General features: G+C 44.2%; 1 protein-coding gene across 3 annotated transcripts in view; it reads right to left on the bottom strand.

Moving 5' to 3' along the window:
- Positions 1-26,008, bottom strand: part of LOC132374341 (phosphatase and actin regulator 1) — a 299,168-nt gene that overhangs the window by 12,284 nt on the left and 260,876 nt on the right. For all 3 annotated transcript variants that reach the window (XM_059937944.1, XM_059937943.1, XM_059937945.1), the window contains one exon: positions 3,823-3,878. In XM_059937944.1, coding sequence (XP_059793927.1) covers positions 3,823-3,878 — 56 coding nt within the window. The remainder of the gene's footprint in view (positions 1-3,822; positions 3,879-26,008) is intronic.

Genomic DNA, 26,008 nt, shown 5'->3' with positions numbered 1-26,008 from the left:
AGAGCTCCTTCCTTTGAATTGAAAGGTCCTCCTTCCCCCACCCCAGGGTTCCTATTAAAAATGAGAATTTAAAAAAAAAAAAAAAAAAGAGAATTTCTCTTGGGTAGAAACCTGTTCAACTAGGCAGCCATTACTATCTTAGTATGAACTAATGTATCAGAGAGAAACTGGGAGGCAGACTGCCAGCGCCAGAAGAAGGGAGGCCCCCAACAGCTGCATTTGCAGGTGGGAGGGAGGTCGGAAGGAAAGGTCTAGAGTGGATGGTGAGTGCCCGGGGGGGCAGCTCGAGGGCACTGGGTTGAAATGTACAGACTTATAGCATATTAGGGCCAGGAGGGGCCCACGGGATCACCTAGGCTACTGCTGGTGGTTTGGAAATGAGGATAGGAAGGTCCAGGGGAGTGGAGCGGCTGGCCACACACTCCATGGCTAACAGACAGTCAGACAAACAGTCCAGCTCCTTTTCTTGCTTGGCTATGCTGCCTCTCCCCCCCCCCCATCACATCTTGCTCAGCGCCAGCCCTCCTCCTCCTCCTCACTGGTCACTGGCCTCAGACTCCGCTCGGGGCCGCCTCATCCTACAGGCCCCCTCCCGAGCCGTGAAGGTCGGCATCCTGCCCAGAGCACAGAGCCCTCATCGCCTACAGGTGTTCCTGAGGTCCCTCTGAGGGCTAGGGGCCCCAAGCTACCACCTATGGAATCTATACCTTTAGTTCAAAGCCATTTACAAACCCAGGGTCATGAATTCTCAGGCAGTGGGGACCAAGACAACCCCACTGGGCAAGTGGGAAGGGAGACCAGGAAAAGCCCTCGAGGTCATGGCCTGCTGCCACCATCACAGAGTGCACTGTGTGCTCAGAGGTGCCCAGGGTCTCACTGGCTGCTCAGTGGAACCAGTACTGCCCACAGGGCCGGGCGGCCTCGGGTGGAAGTCAGAGCCGGCTTGCAAAGCTCCACCGCCCAGCCAAGCCAGCGCTCTGGGCCTCTCTCCTGCACACTTAGAGATGTGGTTCATCCCTTGACTTAAAGCCCAGAGGATAATTCTCAGGATACACTGTTTGAGGGTGTTTTCTGATACCACTAAACATTTCTTGTTTAACAGTCACACAAGAGGGGCTTCCCTGGTGGCGCAGCGGTTGAGAGTCCGCCTGCCAATGCGGGGGACACGGGTTCGAGCCCTGGTCTGGGAGGATCCCGCATGCCGCGGAGCAACTAAGCCCGTGCGCCACAGCTACTGAGCCTGCGCGTCTGGAGCCTGTGCTCCGCAGCAAGAGAGGCCGCGATAGTGAGAGGCCCGCGCGCCGCGATGAAGAGTGGCCCCCGCTCTCCGCAACTGGAGAAAGCCCTCGCGCAGAAACGAAGACCCAACACAGCCAAAAGTAAATAAATTTAAAAAAATAAAATAAAATAAGGTACCGCTTACTTTAAAGAACAAAACAAAACAAAACAATCACACAAGATTTAAAAGAGAGAAAGAAAAACCTCTTTCGGAAAACAAAATTGCAGAACGCAGGGAGGAAAAAAAAAAAAAATACCGACAGGAAAAATAAGCTCCTTTCCGAAAAGTTTTGCAACTGCGAAATGATGACCCTGCTTGAATTTGGTCAAGTGATCCTTCAACTTGCAGCTCCTCAAACAGGACAAAGACGCAAGAGGCAACAGAACGCGAGGGAGCTGTGGGCACAACTTGTAAGCCCTCGGCTCCCCTGAACCCCCCCCAGGCTCCCTAGACGCAAGTCACTGTCTCTAAGACCCGAGTGTCTTTCTGGAGCGTGAGAAAAACCTAACTCGAGGGGCCCGCCCGTCGCCTCCCAGGGATCTGGGCAGACGCGGCGTGCGAGCTGCTGCCTTCGGGAAGCCAGGTGAGCTGGGGGTTCTCTGCCTTCCCTTTCCAAAACCTGTGCCCTTGCCGAGAGAAGTGCTATCTTCCGAAACCTGAACAATTCCACAGACGTTTTGAGCCTCTTCCCATTTAAGAGTTAGGCTGGGGACCCCAGGTACCGTGCGGCCCCGTAAGAAAGTCGTACACAGTGAGAGGCCCGCGCACCGCGATGAAGAGTGGCCCCCGCTCGCCGCAACTGGAGAAAGCCCTCGCGCAGAAACGAAGACCCAACACAGCCATCAATCAATCAATCAATCAATCAACAAATAAAAATTAAAAAAAAAAAAAAAAGAAAGTCGTACAGAGATTCCTTCAGCAGACCACGGATCCGTGTGAGGCACGTCTGGGGGAGAAGTTTAAAAGGAGAAGAAGAAAGCCCGTTCACCAGATTTCTGGCTTTAGGAACAAGCGGACACCTTTTTATTTTTCTTTCTCTCTAACGTAGACAATTTGTAATGGATCAGCTATCAAGTTGGGGCAGAAAGGGAGACGCGCCGGCCAAATGCTTCCCCAACCAGGAAAATCATCTGAAAGAATTCTAATTCTGTTTCACTGCAAAGCAAACTTAGAAACGTTTAAAGGCACCCCTCCGTTAGGAAGAACATAATCATATGCACAACTTCCTAGAGATCTGGGAAATGGGTGAGGTGCCCTCAGGACTGAGGAAGGTCAAGGCTGAAAGGAACAGCCACTGCGAGGCGAGGGCGTGGCCGAAGCCCGGAGCGGGGCGGCAGGATGCTGGTGGAGGCACAGGGCACGCAGGTGGGCGCCCTGGAGTACAGGTGCTGTGGGTCACGACACCGGCCCCCCCATCACAGCCCTCGCCGGTGACATTCAACAGCAAACCATTTGGTGCGGACCCAGTCACAAGGCCACAATGAGGAAGGAGAGAAAAGCAAAACCAAGAACACTTTTGTTTGCTCGAAGTGGAGATACCCAGCCACGCACACAGGGGCCTCACGTGACCGGGGCGTGGGTGTGTGCGCACGTGTGCGTGCGTGCACAGTACAGAAGTTCTGTAAAACTCTGCGTAGCATATATTTCTCTTTTCTGGAGCAAATCAGAAAGGGATAGACGTGTGGGGAGAAAGGGTCTGAATTAAACTAAAAACATCTGTTGACCATCTAGAGGGCAGTGTCGGTGAGAGTGTAGCATGATGAAGCTGAGAGGTTTTAGTTTTCAGTTGTTGAATATCTCCCCCTAAATTGAGGCATACTGGTTGGTGCCCATGAGATGCTTGATTTCTTTCAGCATTTTAAAAATAGGTATTTTAAGCACCACATGGACTTTCTGCACCTCGGCAAATATCTCTGTGTCCTGAACCAAACAAGAGGCTCGTTGACTTTTTCTGTCCACAGACACAGTGACAGCGAGTTTTCCTGAATGACAGCCTGGGCAGCTACACCAGCGGCCAGTTGTAGGAGGCCTGAGAGGAGGCCGGGAAGGATTTCCCCTTGGAAATGCTGAGACTTTAGGTTTAATGCTCAGAGAGAGGGGGGATTTTCTCACCAGCAGCTAGCTGCAGTGGAAAGTCATGCTTTCTGGTTTTCGTTTTCAAACGGCTACTTGCCCTATTTTAGCCATCAATATCATATTTGCAGTTTTTCAGCCAATCTGGGTTTCAAGGTGACCCCAACTCTCACTTACGAGTAAGTTCTCTCGCTCAAACTTTTCAGCTTCTCTGACTTGGCAGCCCACTACAGGGCAGGTTCTTCTCGCAGACCCTGAGCTCCGCACGAACCAAGTGGATTCCGATTTGCTTGCTCTGTGGGGATGCCCTCTCAGATGTTCCAACACACAAGGGCGAAGCCCCCACTACCAGGGAGGGTTTCGATCGTTTCCACAGCAGCAGCGCACGGGAGAAACCCTGTGGCCTGCCATCAAACAATAACCAAAGCCACCACGAAGCAGCAGCGCTTGCCACGGGCTCTGTCACTTACGTTTCAAAATGTTCCTCTGCTCCAACTCCTCTGCAGTCGGCCTCTGGCTCAGTCGCCTGCGGAAAAAATCCAGGAAAAGTTTTTGGACCATATCATAGCCTCCTTGGGTCGTTAATCTCCCCGGCCGTCGCAGATACATGAGGCAGGGTCAGAGGCTGGAGTCCCTGTTCCATCCTGTGCTCTGAAGGACTGACGCTCACCACCAATGCCTCCCCAGTTCCTCATTTTCAGCCCCAGGAAAGGCACCCGACGTGACGTCACGGGGAGCTGAACCCCCTCCCTCCATCGGCCCCTCCCCAGCCCTGCTCCTCTGGGCCTCCAGGCGCGTGGACTCTTCTCACAGAAGTCCCTTTCTTTCGTGTGGCCTCCCAGCTTCGGGAGCATGGCCTCTGCTTTTCTCCCCCCGGCCCCGAGGCTAGAGCTTGCCTCTTGCATGCTTGTGCAGACTCAGAACACAAAGAGGCTCACGGCCCCATGGAGACGGGAGAGGGCACGTCTGTCTGCAGAGAACAACAGCTGCTCTTCTGGTCCCCACCCATCGCCACCAGAGCCTTATTAGACACAAGATGGCAAATGAACAGGAAGAGAAATGACACTTGGGGCCGGCACGTAATTTAGCCACAACAAGTGAAACAGCATAGCCAGGATGTGAACTTGCTAGGATGCAACAGCAGGGGGCAGGGGCAGACAATGGGCGGGCACCATGTAGGGACAGAAGTTGCCAGAGAATGGGAAGGACACTGAAGAGGAGACTACATGTTCTTAGAGATGCTTTTATGGATCTGACTCCAAAGGCAAGGGACACAAGAGCAAAAACAAGTGGGACTACATCATACTAAAAAGCTTCTGCACAACCAAGGAAATTATCATCAAAACAAAAAGGCAACCTACAGAATGGGAGAGGATAATTGCAAACCATATATCTGATAAGGGGTTAAAATCCAAAGTATATAAAGTGCTAATACAACTCAACAATAACAAAAAGCAAACAACCCGATTAAGAAATGGGCAGAGGATCTAAGTGTCCACTGACAGATGAATGGATAAAGAAGATGTGGCACATATATACAATGGAATATTACTCAGCCATAAAAAGAAACGAAATTGAGTTATTTGTAGTGAGGTGGATGGACCTAGAATCTGTCATACAGAGTGAAGTAAGTCAGAAAGAGAAAAACAAATACAGTATGCTAACACATATATATGGAATCTTAAAAAAAAAAAAAAAAGAGGTCATGAAGAACCTAGGGGCAGGAAGGGAATAAAGACACAGACCTACTAGAGAATGGACTTGAGGACACAGGGATGGGGAAGGGTAAGCTGGGACGAAGTGAGAGAGTGACATGGACATATGTACACTACCAAATGTAAAACAGATAGCTAGTGGGAAGCAGCCACATAGCACAGGGAGATCAGCTCGGTGCTTTGTGACCACCTAGAGGGGTGGGAAAGGGAGGGTGGGAGGGAGACGCAAGAGGGAGGAGATATGGGGATATATGTATACATATAGCTGATTCACTTTGTTATAAAGCAGAGATTGACACACCATTGTAAAGCAATTACACTCCAATAAAGATGTTAAATAAATAAATAAATAAATAACCATAATATGTTTTTTTACAAGAAAAAAAAGGCTAAACAAAAAAAAAAAAAAAAAGAAAAGTAATGGGCAGAAGTTCTGAATAGACGAAGACATACAGATGGCCAACAGGCACATGAAAAGATGTTCAACATCACTAATTACCAGGGAAATGTAAATCAAAACCACAATGAGATATCACTTCACACGTCAGAATGGCTATCATCAAAGAGACCACACAAAACCAATGTTGGCAAGCATGTGGAGGAAAGGGAACCCTCGTACACTGTTGGTGGGAATGTAAATTGGTGCAGCCATTATGAAAAACAGTATGGAGATTCCTCAAAAAATTAAGACTAGAACTACCATATGACCTAGCTATTCCACTTCTGGGTATTTATCTGAAGAAGAGGAAAACACTAATTTGAGAAGATATCTGCACCTCCATGTTCACTACACCATTATATACAATAGCTAAGATATGGAAGCAACCTAAGGGTCCACTGATAGATGCATGGATAAGGAAGATGTGGCACATATATACAATGGAATATTACTCAGCCATAAAAAGAAACGAAATTGAGTTATTTGTAGTGAGGTGGATGGAGTTAGAGTCTGTCATACAGAGTGAAGTAAGTCAGAAAGAGAAAAACAAATACAGTATGCTAACACATATATACGGAATCTAAGGGGAAAAAAAAAAAGGTCATGAAGAACCTAGTGGTAAGACAGGAATAAAGACACAGACCTACTAGAGAATGGACTTGAGGATATGGGGAGGGGGAAAGGTAAGCTGTGACAAAGTGAGAGAGTGTCATGGACATATATACACTACCAAATGTAAAATAGATAGCTAGTGGGAAGCAGCCACATAGCACAGGGAGATCAGCTCGGTGCTTTGTGACCACCTAGAGGGGTGGGATAGGGAGGGTGGGAGGGAGGGAGATGCAAGAGGGGAGACATATGGGAACATATGTATACGTATAACTGATTTACTTTGTTATAAAGCAGAAACTAACACACCATTGTAAAGCAATTATACTCCAATGAAGATGTTAAAAAAAAAAAAAAAGATGTGGTACATACACACAATGGACTATTACTCAGCCATGAAAAAGAATGAGATCTCGCCATTTGCAACAACATGGATGGACCTTGAAGGTATTATTCTAAGTGAAATAAGTCACACATAGAAAGACAAATCCCATATGATTTCACTCTTATTAGAATCTAAAAAACCCCAAAAGAAACGAACAAACACAATAAAACAGAAACAAACTCACAGAGATCAGATCAGTGGTTACCAGAGGGGAAGGGGACTTGGGGGTGGGGTGAAATGGGTGAAGGGGGTCACTGTATGGTGATGGACGGTATCTAGACTTTTGGTGGTGATCACATTGCAGTGTATACAGCTGTTGAATAATAATGCTGTAGACCTGAACCTTATATTAAAAAAAAGAAAGAGAGAACCACATGCCCGGATAAAGTTCCAGGAATGATCACACAACGGACCTCAGCATCACAGAGATGTTTGTATTTCTGAGGCTCTTGAAAATTATTTAACAACCCTGCAGTTAATTATTCAGCATTCTGCTTCCCCCATTGGGGATGAAGTGTGTGTGAGATGAGAAAACTGTGGAAGGAGTTTGAGGCTCCTCTGAGTCCTCCAATGGGACTAAGGGGTAAAAAAGAGTGCTGTCCTGGCAGCAGCGGCTATAGTCCCTCCCCAGACAGTGGCAACTAGCGTGCGTTGTTGGCAAGCTGTTTACACCATGGACTCTGGAGACCCAGAGCGAAGATAAGAAGTCCACGGAGTGGCCAAGTGTAACTATCTTAAATCCAGCGCTCACTGACGTTGATTCTGTGATTCCCCAATACCATCACCACTTAGGCTGTAGATAGGGAATGGGCCTCAATGCCAGAGAAAGCAATTTTGATCAGATACCTGTCTGCAAACCCCACAGCACCCTGGAAACTGCTGGAAATGGTATTCCAAAGTGTTTTTAAGTTTATAAGAACATTTTCACGTCTATTCTTCATTTTCTTCTCAAAACATCCCATGAAGGGATGATTTATCCACGCTGATAAGGGCCCGCTGGGTATCTGGAAATTCACAATGCTAGAGGTTCCAAATTTGGACTCAGCAGTCTTCCCGTCCTTTCTAAAACAGCATTCTCAGACTGTAGGAAGAAACTTGAGATTACGCAACTGGGCAAGCTGGTGTCATAGGTCTGGAATGCAACACCTGACTCCACTTAGAATGAGTTTCTTAGAGGCTCTGCCTCACCTTTCAATTTCTCTTCCCTGAGAAAATCGGTTTCTTTTATAGGGATGCACAGCCACCTTTCTGGGACCATTTAGTAAAACCCAGGTTTTTACATGAAGCTTGGGTTTGGGGGCAGTATGTTTTGAAGAAGCCCTCCAGATTCAAGGTGGAGTTTGCATCTCAGAAGGGGGGGCCGGTGTTTTGGAATCTTATGCCCTGAAGTGTCTGCAGAAGGTTCCCTCACTGGCTTGTGCTAAGCAGCCCATGGATCCCGCGACCAGATGCGTTGCCTGGTTCTATTCTGGCCTTTCTGTTTTTGTTTTTCTTATGCAAAATGTTCGAAGGGGACAAAACAATGAGTGACTGACCTCTAACCAGAGACAATTCTGCTATTAAGTAGGCAGCCTTATCATTAAACACACATGGTTTCAAATGAGGCCCTCTATTTATGTGTCATTTCTCTTGAAAGGGTCCGAGACCATCCAGGCTAATCACAGATAGAAAATGTAGCTAAGCCCTCCCGTAAGGGCATGTATTATAACTAGTTGTTTTGACTTTGAAAATGAGATTCGGTAGGAAAATGATATTGCGGCTTAATGACAAAGTGCTAAACAGCTCAGGAGTTAGGGGACCTGGGTTCCACTCCTGGCTCTGCCCTGAACCCACCTGGACAAGGTATTGGACCCGCTCAGCCCTATGTTCTTTTCTCTGCAAATAATAGGAGTAATTGAAGAAGCTAATGCTGATTTAATGCCTCAGAAGTACAGGCATGGTTCTAAGAACCCCATGTATATTAATTCATTTAATCTTCAGGTCAGCCCCTTGAGGTAGTACTATCAGCATTTCCATTGTACAAAGGGGAAAAGTGAGGCACAGAAAGTTGCATACCTTGCCCCGGGTCACAGAACTAGCACAGGGCAGAGCCAAGACTTAAACCCAGGCACCCGGCCTCTATAGTCTGAACACTCTTAACCAGTGTATTAGTTTCCTATTGCTGCTGTAACAAAGTACCACAAATACAGTGATTTAAAACAACACAAATTTATTATGTTACAGTTCTGGAGGTCGGAAGATTGGAATGCGTGTCTGGGGGCTAAAATCAAGGGGTCAACAGAGCTGCACCCCTTCTGGAGGAAGGGGAGAATCTGTTCCCTTGCCTTCTTCAGCTTCTAGAAGTTGCCCTGCCTTCCCTGTGCCTCTTCCAAGCCTGCAGTGTCGTATTTTCCAATCTCAGACTGACTGAAAGGGTTCTTGTGATAACACTGGACCCACCCAGATAATCCAGAATAATCTGCTCAACTCAAGATTCTTAATCACAGCCTCAAAGTCCCTTTTGCTATGAAGGGTTATAGGTTCATAGGTTTGGGGATTAGGACATAGATGTCTTTGGGAGGGGTAGATATGCTGTTTACCACAACCATAATACCCTACGAATCAGAAATTGCAAACTGATGTCCGGTGGGTTGCATTTGACTCTGCAAGTTCTTCTCCTTGCTCAGAGGTTACAGTTTTTTTCCACCTGAATGCCTTTAGAGAGGGTATGTTTGTTCTAGTTAGCCCGGTCCCCAAGGTCCCCAACGCTTGCTCAGATAATACCTGCCCTGCTTTCTTCCTTTCCAATCATTCCTGGCCCTGAGTTTGAGACCCCTGGATAAGATCATCAAGTCATAAGAATCCCGAATTTTGTTTTCCTTCTTTCATCCACCAATCTACCCAACGCTGACTAAGAACCTCACTGAGGACTGAGCACTGATAGTTCTTACGGAGCTCAAAGCCTAGAGGTGTACGTTAGTGATGAAAATTTGGTTAAAACTGGAGCCATACTTTTCAGGAGCTAGACTACAATAGAATACCCTCAAAACGGCCAGCAACTTGGACATGATTTAGACTCTCATGGCAGTTTAGATGGTGCTACAGACTCTCTCAGTGTCTCAGCTTGGCTAGCAAGAGGGTCAGCCAAAAACAGATCAGCAGATGTGTGCAAGGGGGGCTGGGCGCTAGGCAAAATTGTGAAGGTGATCATGTTTTTGTCAGGGTTCTGTCTCCTGGACCCTTCCCCTCTCAGGTTCTTGGAATTACATCATCACTCTTCCTATGTCATTCCTGTCAAGACCGGTTCTTAAAACAGATGCTATATACTTAGCCACATTCAAATGTAAATTCATTCATTCGTTTCACAAATTACTTATTGAGTGCCAGCTCTGTGCTGGGCATCGGGGTCCAGTGATAAGCAGAAACAGATCAAGGTCCTGCCCTTCTGGAACTTAAGAGACTGGAAGGGGCTGGGAAAGGCAGTCATTAATCACATAGTGACAGGGGGATAAATTAGGAGTTTGGGATTAACATATACACAGTACTATACATAAAACAGATAACCAACAGGGACCTACTGTATAGCACAGGGAACTATACTCAACATCTTGTAATAACCTATAATGGAGAAGAATCTAAAAAAATAATATATATGTATATAACTGAATCATTTGCTGTGTACCTGAAACTAACACAATATTGTAATTCAAATATATTTCTTTTTTAATTTAATTTTTTATTTTATATTGGAGTATAGTTGATTTACAATGTTGTGTTGGTTTCAGTGTTAGTTAGTACAGCAAAGTGGTTCAGTTTTACATACATATATATATATCTCCACTCTTTTTCAGATTCTTTTCCCATATAGGTTATTACAGAATATTGAGTAGAGTTCCCTGTGCTATACGGTAGGCCCTTGTTGATTACCTATTTCAACTATATTTCAATAAAAATTTTAAAAAATTACCAAAAAAATAAAAAAATTAAAAAAATTCACATAGTCATAGAAAGAAGTATAAAACTCTAGTAAGAGCTTCCATGGTGAGGCATCTGGGGCAGTGATACCGGGATCTGACAAAATTAGGAGGTCAGGAGAGGCTTCCCAGAGGAAGTGATACTGTGTCTGTGTTCAGAAATCTGTGGCTAGTTTGCAATTAGATAATATTTGAAGTCAGGGGTATGGAGAGAGCATAGTAGGAGAAGAGGAGAGGGCTTAGGATGGAGCCTTACAAAATTCCAATATTGAATTCTCAGACTAAGGAAGACACACCTGCCAGGGAGTTAGAGGAGGGGCAGGGCACGGAGACAGGATGAAAATTAGAACATGGCATCCTGGATGCAGAGGAAGATGCGCGCGGCCAAGGAAGTGGGCTGATGCGGCCGGGAGGGCAGATGAGGCCTGGAAAGACTGCCCACTGGCTTTAGCACCGGGGAGGTTCTTGGCGAGCTCACCGAGGACTCTTTCGGGGGGTGGTGGGGACAGAAGCCAAGCTGGAGTGGGTTGAGAACAGAGGTGAGAAAATAGACACAACAAGTATGAAGGACTCCTCCGTGAAACCTGGTTTTGAAGGGACCAGAGAGTTGGAGGTGAAGGAGGCTCAGGTGAGGTTTATAGTTTTTTGGGTTTTTTAAAAATTTATTTATTCATCTTTGGCTCTGTTGGGTCTTTGTTTCTGTGCAAGGGCTTTCTCCAGTTGCGGCGAGCGGGGGCCACTCTTCATCGCGGTGCGCGGGCCTCTCACCATCGTGGCCTCTCTTGTTGCGGAGCACAGGCTCCAGACACGCAGGCTCAGTAGTTGTGGCTCACGGGCCTAGTTGCTCCGCGGCATGTGGGATCTTCCCAGACCAGGGCTCGAACCCATGTCCCCTGCATTGGTAGGCAGATTCTCAACCACTGCGCCACCTGGGAAGCCCGGTTTATAGTTTTTTAATGGGAGGAGACTGACATGTTTAACAGAAAGAATCCAGATTAAGTGGTGGTGGTGATGGTGACAAGCTAAATATATAAGGAGGCAGGAGGCTCCATGGACAGTGCAGGAGTCCTGAGAAGGCAGGAGGGACAATTTCAAACGGAGGAGGGACAATTCTTCACCGAGACAGGAGGCTGCAGGAGAAAGTGCGTTGTATGGAGGTTTGGTATTGGAATAAAAAAGGGTGTTCCCAACTGATGGCTTTTACTTATTCTTTCAAGTTGGACTGTAATCAAGATGACTTACATTAGTTTAAAATATGACCTTTCCTTGAGGGATTTGTCTTTGAACAGAGCCAAGTTCACAAAGCAAACGGATAAAGCTCTAGCTTCAGAATTCCAGTCATCAGATTTTAGGGGCACGCCCAGGGCAGCCTGCCATCTTCACCAGGTAAAGCAGCCATCTGCTTGGTTCCTTTTAAGATCTACCTTGTGTGGAAGCTTTGGTTAATAGAAAGCTGAGCAGGAGGGCACGATTACTGTATTAATGAAATGGTCAGTTTTATGAATAATCCCGAGGAGCTAATAATTCCGAGAATAAAAGTAGAGATGCCTTCTGAATGCACTGAATCTCTTACACTCTCCTCACCTTGATAGTAGATTTAAGTAATTGTATCTGATTTAGACTAACATTAAATTAAAATTTTTCCTAAAAATTTTAAATTTTAGGAAAATTTAAATTTAAAATTTAGACATGACCATTCACATGCTAGATGACACAGGACACTACTTTTTTGGGAGCTAAACTTTTATATAGAATGAATTACCCAAAAGTAAAGGTTTAATGTCCTTTCAAGTGATCTATTTAACTAGCTCTGCTATTATATACATGACCCTGGTTTATACAACATCTCTGAGCAGCAGAATTGTTTCCACGCCTCAAATGATTTCTTCTTTACCATGGATCACGGCTAAGTGATTTCCACTCACCATGAACTGGAAAATCACTGACTCCCATTTGAATGCCACTTGCCATCCATTGCCACATATGAGCCTTCTATTTTCTTTCAAAATGTAAGAATGGATCTTATTTTTTATCAGTCTGAACAACTCCATCTATACCACTGACCGTAAGAGAAAAGTAAACAAACTAACATTTTTCTGTGAAACAAACCAACCAACCCCAAACAAATGGCACTTAGGTGTTGGCCTTGGAAGGAGACTGCTAGCAAATGCAGCAGGAAGATGCTTTAAATATATGCAGAGCAGGGGAGAGCTGTCTTTGAGCATTACAGCATCTCCCCAGAGAAGTGACACAACCCTTGTAGATTTTGCTGGTTTGACTTGACGCCGACAAGGATTCGTTCTGCAGCATCTAATGAGCCTTCTCCAGGCTTCGGAACAGCAAGGTCACAGCTTTCACTAGTATTTACAACTGCTTATGGTTTTGAGGGCCCTGATTTCAAAGTCTGGATCTCGGAAGCTATATCTGCATTTCAGGAAAAAAGAAAAGCAGAATTGACTTTGGTTTGTTTGCTGCATCTCAGAGGGAGGTAACTACCTTTTCAGACAGTTGGAAAGAGAAAAGGCAAAGGTGCTCGTGGAGATTGACAGAAAGCCAGGTCCTCTTTCCTAAGGCAGGAGAGGATGGGGGTTTCCCCCCACGTTAGACAAGCATGCTGGAGCCAGGGAAAGGGGGGAAGCACTGAATTCTGTCCCCTGCACCTCCTTTGGCATCTTTCCCTAGGGCCTGTCGGTGCCATGAAGCCTGGTGCATTTCTCTCTGGTCCTGGTCATCACTACATCGCCAGTTCCTAGGAGACCACCGAGAACATCACAGGTGCTCATTTAGTAATTATCTAACCCAGGTCCAACTAGTTCTGAGGCCACACATGCTCCCTGGATGACGTCATCAACACTCACGACTTCAGTTAGCATCTACATGCCAATGACTCCAGATTCTACACCCCTAACCATACTTTTGAGTTCCAGACACCTTTCCAACTGCCTTCTTAGACTCCTATAGGCCATCAAACTTAAAGGGTCCCAAAGGAATTAATTTACCTTCTTCCCCTCCTGTGCAGGTAGTTTTGCCAACTGGACAAATTATTTTGTCTACCAATAATATTCTGATCCCCAGTGAGCTGCCCAGGAAACTGGGAATTATCCCCTCTGTACTTCACCCCTGGGGGTCACTCAACCACCAAGTCCCAACCATCTCTCCTTCCATCCCATCGCCACCTCCTCCGGAAAGCAGGCCACCAGCATCTCCCCCATGCTGCCACCCTATCCTCTTCCACCCCAGACAGAATGGTCTTTCTAAGGGGTAAATCTGATCTCTCCACTCCCGGCTTGAAAGCTATGCACACCTTCCCGATGCCTGCAGGAAGGAGTCAAAATACCCAAACGTCCTATAAGGTTCCTTGTGATCTGGCCGCTTGCCAAGAATCACCCCCCCCCCACCCCCGCCCTGTTCTTTAGACACACCCACCTCCTCTTGGCTCCTTCCAGATTTGCATGCCCTTCCTTACATCTAAATACTCTTTCTCTTCCTCTTTATCTGTCGAACTGACAATAATCCCCAAGATTGCAGCTTAAACCTCAAATATCACTTCCTCTGTTCACCAGCCTTTGGTTAAGGTGCTTTCACAGTCTATGACAATAGTCCTGTATCTCTTGTGTCCTGGCGCTTGTTAGTCTTCCTTTACTGCTCATCTCGTCCACTGGAGCCCAGAGCTGAAGCTTTGTGAGGTGCGGCCATGTCTGCCCCATCCACCACCAGGGCTGCTGCATGAGTGTATGACCTGGGCAGTTGCAGAGAAACCCCCCACTCAGAAGGGGCCTGTGCTTGGAGCTTAATGTTCTTGAGGTCTCAACAGCCCACCACAATCTGGCTTCTGTCCACACCACTCTACTGTGCTGGCTTTCAACCAGGGACAATTGTGCCCCCCAGGGTGCATTTGGAAATGTCTGGGGACATTTTTGGTTGTCATGCTGGGGGAGGATGCCTTTTCTGATTCTACCAGGCAGAACTAGTCACTCCCTCTGCTGTGTTCTTCCATCTTGACCATGCCTCCTCCATCACACTGATAACATCCATTTACACGAAGACCTCCTCAAATATACCGTGAATGCTTCAAAGGCACAAGTTATGTCTTATTTACCTCTGTGCTTCTGGACTTAGTATAGCGCCTGGCGCGTGGAAGGGACAAGTCATAATACTTTAGCCTTGTTGCTGTGCTGCCCGTGGGGACGACCAGAGCCCTGGGCTTGTGTGACAGCCTTCTTGCTCCTGGAGGGGCTCCTCTGGGAAGTTGGGCAGCAGTTTGTTTTTACACCTCAGTACTCTGCCCTCTACCTTTTTTCTCTGTAAATGAGGCAGCACGGCTTTTAAAACTGTTGATTTAAAAGTTGATTTCCAGGAATTTGAGTCAATAATTTTCCACTTTTTCCCCCTCCTCCTCATTCCCCTCAAGCTGTTAACAAATAGCCTGGCTACAGCATAAGAAAGAGCGCAGGCTGGGGAAAATGGTCTGGGATTCGGAGCCCCGCCCTCCTGGCCTACGTCCACCGTTAGCCAGAAGGCCCCCTGGGCACATCACAGCGCTTTACCTCTCCCTGCACCCGAGTTTCGCCAAATGACAAACAGCCATAACAACAATCTAGCGTGAGAGAACCGAATGAGAACAAGGTGTGAAAGTCTCCTTTAAAATTAAGTAGAAAGCATGAAATATTATTTCTGGTAACTTGAAAAAAAGTCTCTCACCTCAACTAGCCAAACAGGTTACTCTTAAGAGAGAAATGGTTTTGGCTTTATTCACCAGAGGCTGTGGCCCCAGTGTGAAGCCCCATGGCAAAGATAAAATATTGTAAGGAATAAAATCAGAAAAAACACTGGAATAACGCTGGTCGTGTTGAGATGAAATCAGTTTGGGAAAAACAATGGGACTATGTGTGTTGCATAGCATCAAACTAAAAAAAAACAAACAGCACAAAAACTGAGAGCCTACAGCCTGAATACTTTTAGGGTTCTTATTAGATATAAGCCCCAAATGAGCAATCAGGAAGATTTCACTTTGAAAGAGTATGTGAGTTGTTACAATAGAAATTAGATAGTTAAAGAAGTTAACCTAAGAATATACTCATCTCAATAAGGCCATGTTTACATGAAGAATCAACCAAAAGAAATGCTAAAACAATGTGATGTCAAAAGATAAGGAATGTGGGAATAAAAATAAATGTCCTCTATTCTACTTTAAAGTGACTGAGGAGACTTGGGTCACCTTTAGCTTAATCTTATCTGTCTGTCCATCCATCCATCCATCTGTCCATGCACCCACCCATGCATCTGCCTGTTCATGAGTGAGTCTGTCCATTCATCCGTCTGTCCATCTGTCCATTACATACCAGACAGTGGTCTAGGCCTTCAATCAGAGCTAAGCATAACAACTAACAATATTAACAAGAATGACGGGGTGTGGATGATATGATAAAGTTCTGCCATCAAATATATACTGTGTTTTATCTTTTGTCTTTAGCCTCTTCCCAAAACATAAAAACTGAAATTTGGCCTTTGTTTTTTTTTTTTCAATCCTTCAATAGATAGCTCTATTGTAAAAGTTAACATTCTCCCTAGGAACACAAAGCATTTTTAAATAACCTTCCATCAGAATCTTCAACAAGTTTAGGATGATCTGGTAAGAGGTCAAGGCAAAAGACTAAGAGTGAGGCAAAACAAGTGCATCAGTACAGCCCCTAAGCACCACACACCTCACTAGTCAAGTGGGAACAAAAAGTATCCTCAAGTTAACTTCAAGCTCATCCTTGGTCCTCTTCCTATAGCGTTTTGTCTATTCTCCTGATCTCTGCCGTTTCCACGGTTTCTGAGTCAGTGGTTCTCAATCTTGTAGCACATTAGAATAACCTATATTACCTTAAAAAATACCGATGGCTGGGCCATGCTCTTGACCAATTAAATCAGAATATCTGAGGGTAAAGCACTGTTAATATACTTTTTTAAAGCTTCCTAGGTCATTTTTCAGCAGTAGCTGGGAATTCCTTAACTGTGGCAAATTCCTGGGCGCCAGACCTACTGAATTAGGCACGCTTGGGTGGAACCCAGCAGGCTGTGTTGTTTAAACACAGGACATGACCACATACAGATCTTCAGGAGATTTGCATGCATATTCAAGTGTGAGAACAAGGGCACAGGCATCTGGATATTCTTTTCTTAACTTGAGCCTTCCCCCAGGTACCCCTGTACTTCTTGTCCTTACTTCTTTAAAGAAGATTGCTTCTGATGAACAGATCTCTGGAACAAGGACAAAAAGTGATTCAAATGAAAAGAGGAAACTCCGGGGTTCACTGTTGAGTGACTGTCCTGGACAGTATCATGGTTAGGATGACTTGTGCAGTCTAGACAATACAGAAATGTCATAAGAATATATACTTATTCATCCACTCATTCATCCACAAAATACTGTGGTTCCAGATTTCCCCAATGCCTTGCTTTGTTGGGCATCAATAAACAATGTATAAAACCCTTGACTACTTTCCAAAGCAAGGCAAGGGATGGCAAGTTGGAAGTAGGTCCCCTGATGCCTCCTCCTGCGCCTGCTCTGACTACGACACCTGGACGACTCCAGGACCTACAGGGTCTGTGCAGCTCATGCTCTTTTCCTGTTCCCCCCAAAGGCCAATCATCATCTTGGGGCCATCAGCACCTCCCAAGGAGAGGCTGAAGGGTCTTATGTGAGACAGAGGCCGGGAGACAGCTGTCAAGAATCCTCAGTCCCTTCTCTCCTCTTCATTCAACAGGACTACAGCTATTTTCCTACAGCTGCCTCTCAGGGCCTCTTCTAAGCTCCTATTTCTGGAAAAAATCACAACTCCAGTTCAGATGAGATTTCACGCTGTTTAGAAACCTGGAGATGAAAACACAAAACCCCCCAAAGAGTCCCAGATGCTCCAGTAGAGGGGATTTTGATCAACTGATTTTGCAAAGTTTTCTATAATTCTCCTTTGTTGAAAGTCTCATTTCCATACTGTTTCCTGATCTATGACTCCACAATTTTAACATAAAGCTTCATTTTAAAACCAATAGTCCTGTAGAACAAAAGAGTGGTAAAGAATATATATGTAACAGACATCATATATATGTATATATATATACACATATATATGTATGTATGTGTGTATACACACACACACACACACACACATACACACACACACATCTTTTTTCCCCCAGCAGCATGGTGGATTTTAGGAATGTCTAACCAGTTTGGATTTGCACTTTTGCATTTTTTGAAAATCTATTTGTTAATTCTAAAAGAATCAGGAGAAATGGAGTTCTAATAATGGAATGGGTTTATTTGTCTAGGAAAGGATCTATAATATGGGGAAGGCAAAGAAGAAAAAGAATGTAAAAAGGGAGCGTGATATGGCTGCTTCAACCGACTTTACCTTGACCATACAGGAAACAAATATAAACGCTTTTACTCATTTCTTGGCCTTATCTACACAATGGATTGGGAGACAGATCGCTTGTAAGAAGAGACTGTATCCCCTCAAGTATGTTCCCAAAAAGAGACCATGAATTCATAGCACATATCTAACATCGGATCCTTAGCTCCCAGCCTGGGGGACAGTAGGCCATATCCTTTTCTCTCGTGTGTGTGTGTGTGTGTGTGTGTGTGTGTGTGTGTGTGTGTGTGTATGTGTGTGCACACATACATCAGCATTCTATTATTAATCAATTAGGAAACATATCATGTAACACACAATGTAAATGCAGGACAAATTTAAGCTAATTTCTTAGGTAGGCTAAACCTGACATTATATACATGCTTTTTTTTTTTTTAAATGAATAAGCTTATTTTGTTTCTGCCTGGACAAAGTTGTATGAATTTACAGCTCCTTCGCGGGAAACGCCTGAGTATTATCCAGGTGCTGCTGTTGACTGTGGGGTGAGAATCAGATTTCACAGGCTGTGGCCCCAAATGGCTACATGTGGTTAAGGACTGTGAAGAGAGAGGGTAACGCGAGAGAGAAATGAGATGGAGTAACCCTCCAAGGATGTGCTGTATGGACACAGCAGGCTCCAGGCAGAAGGTACCCACTCAACCTCACTCAGCTTCCGCGAACCTAAAGGAAGTGCCAGGTCACTCGAGGGTGTGCTGAAGGCTTCCCGTGGATGGGACACTGCCCGGGCAGCTTGGGGTGGAATGTGCAGATGGCAGACTCATTGGTTCAATCAAACTTGGGGAGCGCAGCTCTCATTTTAACTCCCAGGAAGATGTAATGACCTCTCTCAGCATCTTTCAAAGGGGAGCTTGATAAGTTAAAATATGAAGATGAGCAACACAAGGAAAATCATAACAGTCCAAAGGAGGGTTGGATTTACCGTAGGTAAAACTCTTTTCAACATACTGATCACCTGTCAGTACCCACTATTTATCTGTCTGCCTGCTGTTTTTTTCAAAGGCACTAATAAGGCTGCCCGTTTTGAAGAACTATTGTTTTAATGGTTCAGTGGGCACAGAACATAAAATTTTCATGATCACACTTCCTAAAATAGAAGCGTATTCACTTATATTTCAAAGGAATTGCCTTCGGAATCAGAGGGAAAAGCGATTTTCCAGGGTTTGTATCTTTGGATGATTTTCCTGTTTATATTCTGTCAAAAAAATTACTGTTTAGTTAGCATATATGCAATTTTCAAGGCTATTCTAAAAATCTTTGCATTCTAAACCAAGAAGAGTGAAATGAATATAATGAAGATAAATAAAATGAATTACTCTTATTAGCATTTTGCACGAGAGTTAGGGGTTTTTTTTGCCAGTAAACAAAAACATGAGGGGATCTATGAAAAACAACTGTTCTGCAAATGTCTCAGCTGTAATCCAGTTCTGCTATTTAAATATTCAGGACTGTGTGCAAGCTCTAAGGGGAGTTGTCGAAAAATCACCTTCAATCAAACCTGCAGCCAAAGTTGGTGGATGAGGGAGAAAGTACGCTACATACCATGGAAATTATCCTGGAGACTAGAAATGCCAACTTCACCATTGAAACAAAGAACAAAGAAATCTTCCTAAGTATAACGGATTAGAGCTTCATTTATCATCTGAATGACAGAATCACTAGAACACGCCAACTCCAAACTAAGGCATCAGATACAGAATCTTCAAAAGTACCTGATCAGTCTTCAAAAATTATTAACGAGATTTTCTCAGCTGTGATTAACTATTAAGATGGGGAAATGTCTCTCACTTGGGCACTTAATTTAAATGTTCTTTTAGCTACGTGGGATTGAGGAGGAAACAGTGCCCATGAAAGAAACTACCTATGAGAGAATTCACAGATTCCTTATTCATGGGCTTTTTGACTTCTGAAAATGTTTCTTAAAGATTTAATTCAAAACCTTTGAGTCATTTCTCTCTCTTTCAGACATGAATTGAGAAAATCAACTGAGATCTATGATTTGTCATACTTTCTAACAAATAACTGGCCTGTTTCTTCCAGTGAGAAGTGAATACATTTCTCCCCTTTCTGGGGGATATTAATTTTTAGCACTGGCTGGGGTCAGAGGTCTTGGTTTCAGATCCCAGTGTAGCCAGGTAAACTTGGCTAGCAGCTTAATTTCTTTTGGCCTCAGTTTCTTTAACTGTAAAATTCAGGGTACTAGAGGCAGTGGTAGTGAGTGTCCACTGAAGTTCTAAAGTGCTCTATTCTATACTTCTTCACACTCAGAAGATGCAATTGTGAAGGAGGTAAAGAAACTCACAAATAGACTCCTTGTGATATAGGTACAAAGCTCACTGTGGAAAAAAAAAAACTCCAAATAAGCTAATCTGAAAGCACTAGACCAGATTTTGAAGTATTATTCCATGTGACAGAATCATCTTTCAACCAAAGTTTGGTGCTTCATAAGATGATTTAACTCATTGTTTATTCATTGCCTCCCAGTAGATTCACAAATGGCTTTGGGAGCTCCTTTCATGAATAAAAGTATGATAGCAATGACACATCCTTATGACTGTTTTAGTTCACAGAGGGATCAAAAGATTGTAGGAAAGAAAAAAAATATATTACAAGAAAAATGGTCTGACAACCTAAGTTGAAGTTGTTCCTATTAACACGTAAATGGTTAGATTATTCAGTGATTAAATTATCCAGAGCCCTGTCCCATCCCCATTCTTCCAGGAACATTTAAAGGAAAAAAAATGGAAAGAGAAATAGTCTAAAATACATTCCCACCAATAAAAGAATGTGGTCCAGAAGGACCCACACTTGCCCCACAGAACCTGCCATCAGCATCTCTTTCCCAGGCTAAAACAGAGAACAATGGGTAACCTTGACTAACCTCTTTGAAGGATGATTATCCAGCTACCTTTTTTTTTTTTTCTGGCCACACTGCAGGGCTTGTGGGATCCGAGTTCCCCAACCAGGGATCGAACCCGTGTCCCCTGCAATGGAAGCACTGAGCCCTAACCGCTGGACCGCCAGGGAGTTCCCTCCAGCTACCTTCTAAATGATACCTCATACAGTGTTGTGCACCATCAATTCTAATAGAATTCCAACAGAATCAATTTGTCGAGGTTCCATGGTCTCCCTTAGTAACTTGTTTCCCTGAAAAGTTAACCTTAAACCCATAGAAAACAAACTTATTCAGCTCAAGGTCCACTGTTCCTCTCTGAGATCTCCCAGTTGTACTTAAGCTAGTTTTTTCTTTAAACATCAGCAATGTTTATTTTGGGTCTCATTTTTGTCTAATGGAGATTATTTTGATCTCCTGGCCCTCAGGAGCAGTCCATTCACTGACACAGATCATGGGCATGTAGTGATGTCGGCCCCAGCACAGACCCTCACAAACTTTCCACGTGATCTGCTCCCTTCAGATCAACCATGACTCTGCACAGCAACTGCCACCTGGCTGCCTCCTTCCTTCAGCCGATGTGAAAAGCCTTTTATTTACTGTTGTTTTTGCCAAATGAAAACTGTATATATTTAAGGTGTACGATGTGATGTTTTCATATGTCTATAGTGTGAAATGATGACCACAATCAAATTAATTAGCATATCATTCTACCTCAGAATGGGAGAAAAATCTTTGCAAATGAATCAACGGACAAAGGATTATCTCCAAAATATATAAACAGCTCATGCAGCTCAATATTAAAAAAACAAACAACCCTATCAAAAAATGGGCAGAAGACCTAAATAGACATTTCTCCAAAGAAGACATACAGATGGCCAAGAGGCACATGAAAAACTGCTCAACATCACTAATTATTAGAGAAATGCAAATCAAAACTACAATGAGGTATCACCTCACACCAGTTAGAATGGGCTTCATCAGAAAATCTACAAACAACAAATGCTGGAGAGGGTGTGGAGAAAAGGAAACCCTCTTGCACTGTTGGTGGGAATGTAAATTGATACAGCCACTATGGAGAACAGTATGGAGGTTCCTTAAAAAACTAAAAATAGAACTACCATATGACTTAGCAATCCCACTACTGGGCATATACCCAGAGAAAACTATAATTCAAAAAGACACATGCACCTCAATGTTCATTGCAGCACTATTTACAATAGCCAGGACATGGAAGCAACCTAAATGCCCATCGACAGATGAATGGATAAAGAAGATGTGGTACGTATATACAATGGAATATTACTCAGCCATAAAAAGGAATGAAATTGGGTCATTTGTAGAGAAGTGGATGGACCTAGAGACTGTCATACAGAGTGAAGTAAGTCAGAAAGAGAAAAACAAATATCGTATATTAATGCATATATGTGGAATCTAGAAAAATGGTACAGATGAACCAGTTTGCAGGGCAGAAATAGAGACACAGATGTAGAGAACAAACGTATGGACACCAAGGGGGGAAAGTGGGGGGTGAGGGTGTGGGTGGGCGGTGGTGGGATGAATTGGGAGACTGGGATTGACATATATACACTAATATGTAGAAAACAGATAACTAATAAGAACCTGCTGTATAAAAAATAAATAAATAAAATTCAAAAAACAAATAAAAGAATGGCAATCAGCAAAAACAGACAAACAAAGAGAAACAGATGTGTAGTTGCCCTTCACTTTCTATCAGTCAGGTCACGCTGTAGCCTCGACTCAACTCAGCACCTTTCAGAAGATGTCAGCCTTTCTGGAGGGCTTTTAAGAGAGGATTTTCTATTTTACGCAGTGAGTTAATGGGACATGTCAAATGATCTGAAAGCAGCTGAGCTGCTCGAAGATTCCACATATTTGTTATGCAAATGTTGCAGGATTCAATAACTCCATTCTCGTCATATTTCACCCTGATTTAGCTTGTTCCGATCACTCAGTTCAGCTTGGTGACTGGTACTTAATTTCAGTTTTGTTTATGGGAGGGTTCAGAATCCACAGAAAAAGCCCACTGACCTGAGCCATTCCCACCCAGGCTTTGCGGATATGAAGAGGAGCGGACACAAGTGCCCTCTTGCCGCTCCTCTCTCCTCTCTGGTCCCCTCCCCACTCCATCCTTCATCATCGTCAAAGGGGTGACGAGGAGGGTGCAAATGCTGCTGCAAGGCTGCAAAAGCCAGGTGGACAAGGGAGCTCCTCCAAACCTTCACTCGAGTCTATTTTCCTCCCTTCTTTCTTTCAAGTGATTCACAGGGACACACGTCCAGGGCACCCTCAGTCAGCCAAAGTTGAACTGAATTCATAGAGCCTTTGATTGTTATTCCTTTTTTTAATATATATATATTTTTTAATTAATTAATTTATTTTATTTATGGCTGTGTTGGGTCTTCGTTTCTGTGTGAGCGCTTTCTCTAGTTGCGGCAAGTGGGGGTCACTCTTCATCGCGTTGCGCGGGCCTCTCATTATCGTGGACTCTCTTGTTGCAGAGCACAGGCTCCAGACGCGCAGGCTCAGTCATTGTGGCTCACGGGCCCAGTTGCTCCACGGCATGTGGGATCTTCCCAGACCAGGGCTCGAACCCCTGTCCCCTGCATTGGCAGGCAGATTCTCAACCACTGCGCCACCTGGGAAGCCCTGTTATTCCTTTTTTCAGAAAGCGCTTTTGCAGCAGAAGAAATCACGTAGCCTGGGAAGGTACCAGCTGACACTTAGCATCAGCCCTTAGATTTGGGGGGAGATACCATTTGCCACCTTGGAACTAGGCTCCGGTGTATCGAGACTCATGACGCTGATTTTCCCAAACCATCAACAGTATGCAAGCTACGGTCAGAAGTCAGGATTACTGCATTTTATTGCCTGTGCTATAAGCATGAAAAATGGATTTCAAGTCTCTCCCTTGAACATTGTATTATGATTTAAAGCAGCATATAATCCTCTGTACATATTATTTTATATTCTGCCTATAGTGTGAACTACTTAGGAGCATAAAATACAGATTTAGAATACTCTTTCTTTCTAGCATATTAAATTCTGAATAAGAGAGAATAACACATGAGGTTTCATGGGGATGATCAGGTCATCATTTTTCCACCTCCCCTATCTCATTCCCCACCCCCCTGCCACCGCAAAGACAACAGCTATTTAGGAGGTGGCAATCGTAAATACCAAGGAGGAAAGAAGACGGGGAATTTTGGTAATTTTCAAAGGCAGGTCCTACATCTGATCTGCCGTATGATGCTTGGTGTGGATCTCATGCTGTATGTATAAATTCAAACTATCAACAATTACTAGTGCTTTAACCTTAAATCCTTCTGATTCCCAGACTCAACACGCATTAAGGAAAAGAAAGCAGTGACAGCTATTTCAACCAATTTCTTCATTCAACTTAATGTGTTTTTCCATAGTCACAAACACTCTGAAAACCAATTGACTAAATTCCTGAAAGCTGGGTCAAAAGTTCTTTTTAGGAATAGAGTATATTGCTTTAGTGATTAATCCACATAACCACATTCAAATTAATTTGGATCCTAGAAGATGTTAATTCCCAATTGCTACAGAGAGACACATGCACATGCTCACATTGACAGTTATCACACACGGAAGAGTTCTATCTCATGTCATCAAAGTGTACAGTGCATGCCCATAGAATTTAGGACTATACTGTAGATAGGAAAACCTATAGTTTCCAGGTCAGAGATTATGTCCAGGGGGCACAGGATGAGACATGATCCCAGGGCTAAACAATCCATAATTATATTCTGTTTGGTCTGTCCAATGTTTAAAAAATTCAGAATTTTCATTTTAAAAAAATCCAGATTTTTTTTTTTAATAAGATCTGACAAACTGGTCTTTCATTTCTCCAAAACTACAGGGGACTGAAGCTGAAGAGTGGTGACCCCTTTTGATAAAGGATGGACTTTCCATCTCACCCCAGTTTCCAGCACTCCCTGTTAACAATCTTAGAACTGCCCGCTTCCCTTATGTTCAATATCTGCCTGGCCCCAGGTGTGCATTTGAATTTGTGGCTCCTTTTCTAGGTAGACCCACTTTATGCTTCCCCAAATGGTATGGGTTGAATTGTATCTCCCCAAAATACAAATGTCGAAGTCCTAACCCCCAGCATCTCAGAGTGTGACCTTATTTGGAGATAGGGTCTTTACAGAGGTCATCAAGTTAAAACAAGGGGATGAGGGTTGGACCTTAATCTAAGATGACTGGTGTCCTTATAAAAAGGGGAAATTTGGACACAGAGACACACACGCCGGGAGAAGATGAAGGCAGAGATCAGGAAGGCCAAAGACTGTCAGTGAAACACCAGAAGCCAGGGGAGGGGCCTGGAACAGATTCTCCCCCACGGCCCTTAGAAGGAACTAACCCTGCCGACACCTAGATTTCAGACTTCCAGGCTCCAGAACTGTGAGACCATAAATTTTTGTTGTGTAAGCCACTCAGTTTGTGGTACTTTGTTATGGTAGCCCTAGAAAACGAATACTCCCAGTAGCTGAAATTAAGTCAGCATCTCCTTTGATTGTTGGCAAGAATCATAGGTGAGTGGCCTGAATCACCAGCTATGTCTGGTCTAGGAAAAGGACATCACAAGGAGAAACATCCTTTCCAAAACCCAGCAAGGTTTCCAAAGAGTTTCCCCGTAGGGATGCTTCCCATTTTAAGACGGGGCTATGCCTGCTCCAGCTCAGAGGGACGCTGAAAACATCGTGGTCAACCATGATTGCAAAAAAGGTGATGACAACATGCTGTATAAAAAATAAAATAATAGAAATAAACTTTAAAAAAAGAAAAAAAAAAAGATGATGACAGTTCACCCCTGAGTGGGACATGGATATTTTAAGGGTGAAGAGATATTTTAGGGGAACAAGTATGTCACGGAGGCAGATTGCCCGAATCCTTATTTATTCCTGAGCCTAATTTAGATTATATACTCCTACGTATACTGCAAGGCACCTCCCATTTTATTGTCCTTCCCAGGCTTTCTCTCCCCCTGTCTGATCCAAACCTTACAGAAGGTATTGGAGGGGACTGAGGGAGGGGACCTCAGTTGGACAAGAGGCTTAAGCGCACTGGCTGTTGAGTAACCAAGAACAGATCACGTTTCAGGGTCTTAGCTCCTTTTTAAAAAAGTAAGTAGTCTTAGTGACTTACAGGATGATTCACTTTCTAAAGGATGTTTCAGAAGCAAAGGAACAACTC

The sequence above is a fragment of the Balaenoptera ricei genome, chromosome 11 (genome assembly GCF_028023285.1).
Source record: "Balaenoptera ricei isolate mBalRic1 chromosome 11, mBalRic1.hap2, whole genome shotgun sequence".
Taxonomy (NCBI): Eukaryota; Metazoa; Chordata; class Mammalia; order Artiodactyla; family Balaenopteridae; genus Balaenoptera; species Balaenoptera ricei.
This window is presented reverse-complemented; position numbering and strand designations above follow the sequence as displayed.